The sequence below is a fragment of the Myotis davidii genome, unplaced genomic scaffold, assembly GCF_000327345.1.
Source record: "Myotis davidii unplaced genomic scaffold, ASM32734v1 scaffold57, whole genome shotgun sequence".
Classification (NCBI taxonomy): Eukaryota; Metazoa; Chordata; class Mammalia; order Chiroptera; family Vespertilionidae; genus Myotis; species Myotis davidii.
Genome location: NW_006289718.1, coordinates 2388634 through 2393554, shown reverse-complemented (window position 1 = coordinate 2393554; position 4921 = coordinate 2388634). Strand labels below are relative to the sequence as shown.

Below are 4921 nucleotides of genomic sequence, written 5' to 3'. Positions count from 1 at the left end.
TTTCCCTATACGGAGAAACCTGGCATTTGGATCTACTTGAGCGAGAAAGCAACACAAAACCAGCCCTCTCTCCCAGCTGCTGTTCACTCCTACCAGCTCCACCCATGCTGCTCAAATTTATCACCTCAGCAGCCTCAGCCCCTAGCCCTAAAGTCATCTGCAAGACAGAGCTTTCTCCTTTCTTATGCAAACAACTCCCTCAAAACCATGAGGTTCTGCATCCAGAGTTTCCTTCAGAAACGACAAGCAGTTTATGCATCTTTCTGTAAAAGATGGGCATTTTTGCCCTAACCGGTTTGGCTCAGTGGATAGAGCATCAGCCTGCGGACGCGAGGGTCCCGGGTTCGATTCTGGTCAAGGGCATGTGCCTTGGTTGCGGGCACATCCCCAGTAGGGAGTATGCAGGAGGCGGCTGATCAATGTTTCTCTCTCATTGATGTTTCTAACTCTCTATCCCTCTCCCCTCCTCTCTGTAAAAAATCAATAAAATATATATATATTTTTTAAAAAAGATGGGCATTCTTCTTAGCCCAGGGCTGAGAAGCACCAAGCAGCAGCAGGACAGTGAGCTGTCCCCAGCACACAGCAAAGCTGGGGAGGCCACTGAACCCATCAGGATTCTGGTCATCTCTGCCCTCCAACAGGGTATGAAGAGCTTTGTCCTCCATCTAACTTAAAATCAAGACCCAGGCTTCTATATTTCCGGGCACCCCTATGTGTGTTCCAAGACCCCACCCTGTGGGTGACAGCTGAGGAGCCATTATAGGCATTCTGTCCAAAGAGGTGGGCCTTCTATGCCAACCGAAACTCATTCCAGCTCACAGATCCCGTTGGGAAACTGGAGAAATGATACGCTCCCCTCGTACCTCGGTGCAAAAGATCACTATAAGTCTATCGGGAGAAGAATTTTCAAGCACATGAGATGAAAGAAGCGATACCTTCCTGTGTATGTCTTTTCCGACTGGTTCAGGAGGTGGGGGTTGAAGCAGTAACTTGGCTTGACCTGCACCTCCCGGAACCCTGGTGGTCATGTCAACCCCGAGGGCAGAAATGTCTCCCAGAATGCACCCGGCTCAGCTCCACTTGCCTCGAGTGAAAGCCATAAGTCAAACAGGAGCCGCAGGAAGCCACGCTCACTGCACCATCCCAGAATAAATCAAAAGCTTTTAATAGCAAGAAGTTAAAAATAAAGCAGCCCATCCTTAAAAATAAAATTTCCTAACACTGTGACAAAATAAAGGATGAATAAGCCCGGGTTGTTCTTTAATCACTAGTGGGCAAGCAGAGAGAAGGCACACGAAGACCTTCACAGAGTGGGAACACGGCCTGCTGAAGATAGCCCGGGACACCGACGGAACCACGAAGCCCGCTCGCTGCAAAGCTCTTAGAATGCAAGTGTTGTTGTTTTTAAACACAAGAGGAACGGCTCGGGATCAATGCTTGGTGGAGGCTAGTGTCCAAAGATAAATTAAAAAACATCTTATCAAGAGCCCGCAGAAGTCATAAAGATGAAACGAGTCGCTGCTATATGTGGAGAATGACATGCCTGGCATGACAGGCATTCAGCAAGTGGCCCCTGCTGTGGTTACTCCCACTGCTTTCTCACTTTCTATTCCCAGAGCGGCCCCCTCCACACACCCTGGGTAAAGGCTCCACGCACTCCAGCGCTACGTGTATGCAAGTTGTGACTCTTACAAGGATGTAAGAGGGAAACCTCGGATCCCCAAGGGTTCCAGAAGGCTCTTGCTGGTGCAAGCCAGAATTCATGAAAAGAAAAAGCAATGGCTGCAAACATGATCTTAAAAAGAAATTCAATAAGGAATGCCCTCCATGCACCAAACTGTCCGTACCTTTTTGGTCCTTCTCTGGTAGGCGAAGGCAATATCCTGTCTCTGCTCATTGCTGCGGTTGGTCAAAATGTTGACGATGGTGACCTCATCCACCCCTATGGAAATAAAGTTGTGAAGCATCAACAACACACTCTAGTCCTCTGGGCTTATATAGAAGCTTTTAAATAGAGTTTTTAAAATAAAAACTTACATCCTCTTTTCCAAACAAAAATGCCAGGACATCAAAATTTCTTCTCTCTTTTTGCCAGCACCCTCCACCCAATATGTATACCCCCTTTTCTTTTTTTCCTGACTACTTCAAACCTCAAGCCTAAATGGACCATTTAAATATTTTTATTTTTTAAAAAACGGTTTAATTCATAAATAGGTTTCTGGAATCAACAGTAGGAGGTGCATTTGTGGGGTTTTGGCAGTCAGATGGAACACAAAGATGTAGGAGGATTTTAAATGAAGGTCCCCAAATTGCCATTTAAATGAGAATTTAATAGACAGTAACTGGGAACCGAATTAATAGAGACAATTATTTATATTTATTGCGGGAATATGACTATATAATCAGCTAGGTATAATTTCTATAATTATAGGAACTGTCATGATAAATGAGTCATATTTAATATGGCAGTTGTATTTTAATAGCATAATTGATTAATACAATCATACTTATTGAAGACTAAATTGTTTTGTAAGGAAAATAAATGTTCCACTGCTTTTCATCTTCAATAGGCAATTTTAATAATCAATTTTATAACTTTATTAAAAAGAATAAGTGTTTTAATCTAAATTAAATCTAAATTGGGAGTTCTGAAGTGCCACCAAAATATTTTAGCGCCTATTTTAATTGGAACATGTGTATTTACACAGATAAGCAATGCCTTCTGGTGTCTGAAAGTTTCCCATTCAACGCCAGAAATACTCCTAACAGGCCATTTACCTTCAGAAAGCACAATTTTAAGAATTCAGAGAGCGAAAGGTCTCTCTCTTAACTGAATATGAACCTTGTTTAATGGAGTCTTTGCCATAACTGCACAGGTACTTCTTGGGTGAGAGAGCAGAGCAGCTATGCCCACAAGGTCACATGTCAACTAAAAGCAGCCTGGCCTAGAGGTAGCCAGGAGTCCCAAAGCCACAGGAAGGTCAGAACTGGGATGCTCAGAGGAAGTCCATGAGCAGACTGACAGAGGTCCCCTCAACTCTCAAGCATGTTAGAACGGTCAAAAAGCAGAAAGTTAGAATTTCTGGGAATAAAAATAAAAGTGAGCTCATACCAATAAGTGAGTCAGTATGTTAACTGCAGCATCTATTACATTAGCTCTGGTTTTTTTGGAGTATCCAGTGTCAACATAGAAACCCAACTGCTACATGGGAGGTTCAGTTCCAAAGATGCTTACTTCAGCATTGTGTATAATATCAAAAAATCAAAGGAGGAAAAACCTATGTCCATTAAGAGATGGTTTAAGTAAATGTTTTTTTGTTCATATAGTGGGATACTACATAGTCAATTAAAATGATCCCATAAAATATTAATTGAGCCCTAGCTGGTTTGGCTCAGTGGATAGAGCGCCGGCCTGTGGACTAAAGGGTCCCAGGTTCAATTCCAGCCAAGAGCACATGCGAGGGTTGCAGGCTCGATCCCCAGTGTGGGGTGTGCAGGAGGCAACCAATCAATGATTCTCTCTCATCATTGATGTTTCTATCTCTCTATCCCTCTCCCTTCCTCTCTGAAATCAATAAAAATATTTAAAACATAAATAAAATATTAATTGACATGGGAAAATACTCACAATATATTGTGAAGTATAAAATGAAAAAACAGGTTGTAAAACAGTATACCCAGTATAACCCAATTTTAGTAAGATACATATTGCATGTATAAGAAAATATCTAAAAGCTTTTATACCAAAATTTTAATAGTGTCATGTGAGTGATGGAATTATGGATAATTTAAAGTTCTCTTTCTTTTCATTATATATGTACTTCAAAGTTCACCGTAATGAGCATAAAAGGTTTTTTTTTAATACACTGTGAGTGACATGCATTCTAACACCAACTAGTGATTTCACTTCAACAGACTCCTGGAATGGTTCAAAATACATTAATTAATAAAACCCGATGTGCAAAATAATTAGGAGCCCGATCTATGTAATTCTCTCTGGTTTCTAAAACATCCTAACAACTGTCTTATGTAATCACCCGGGGGGGAGAGCTATTTCTCTTCCTAGTCGACAGATGAATACAGTGAACTCAGAGATTGAGGCCCAGCTGTGCACATGTCACCTGTCTGAACATCTGCCCTCCGTGGGTCTCAGTTTCCACACCTGCCCAGGTAAGGGGCTTGAACAATGACCTCCAGTTCTGCTTCCATGAAACACTGACAGAATCGAGCTTCCACATATTTAGTTTCAATTAGGTATGGGCAGGGTAGAGTTATCCAAAGACTCGTTGAAGTCAGGGCCTACTTTAGCGATGTGTGTCTGGGCATGTGCACCTGCACGCATCCCTAACCACACACGGGTGCTCCCTGGCCAGCGGGCTCTCTCTATCTCTATTCTGTGGTTCTAACTCTAAATTAGGAAAACCACTCATTATGTACATGTTTGTTTGTTTTTTGCTTTATACTTAACTTTCTTACCCAAGTCTGAAAATGCAGGAGAACAACAGCAAATACAGTTGTTATCCTCTAACCTCAACTCTAATAGCTCCTGAAATCAATTTGGGGCCGCTGACCTGAACACATACCAAGATCACAGATCCATAAAAAACGACCCTCCCTTGGGAACAAATGCGGTTAGGTTTGTGTCAGAATGTGGCCCCGGCCCACCTGAATTAGGATCACCGGGAGCACTTACTAAAAACACAGTGCCCTGGGCCCCACCTGAGATCTACTGATTAAAGGCTCTCTGGGACTCGGGACCCAGGAAGCAGCATTTCAGCCGCCTCCCCGGGGATTATTTAAGAATCACCACGGGAGACGGCTGAGCATCGGGCGCAGACTGGAAGCTCTTTAGAAATCTGCCCATGTACAAGACTCGCAAGTACGCTTCCACCAACCGCTTCTGCCAGGTGCGGGGTCC

General features: G+C 43.1%; 1 protein-coding gene across 2 annotated transcripts in view; it reads right to left on the bottom strand.

Moving 5' to 3' along the window:
* ANXA2 (annexin A2) overlaps positions 1-4921 on the bottom strand; it is a 40709-nt gene that overhangs the window by 12531 nt on the left and 23257 nt on the right. For both annotated transcript variants that reach the window (XM_006762314.2, XM_015563010.1), the window contains exon 4: positions 1851-1945. In XM_006762314.2, coding sequence (XP_006762377.1) covers positions 1851-1945 — 95 coding nt within the window. The remainder of the gene's footprint in view (positions 1-1850; positions 1946-4921) is intronic.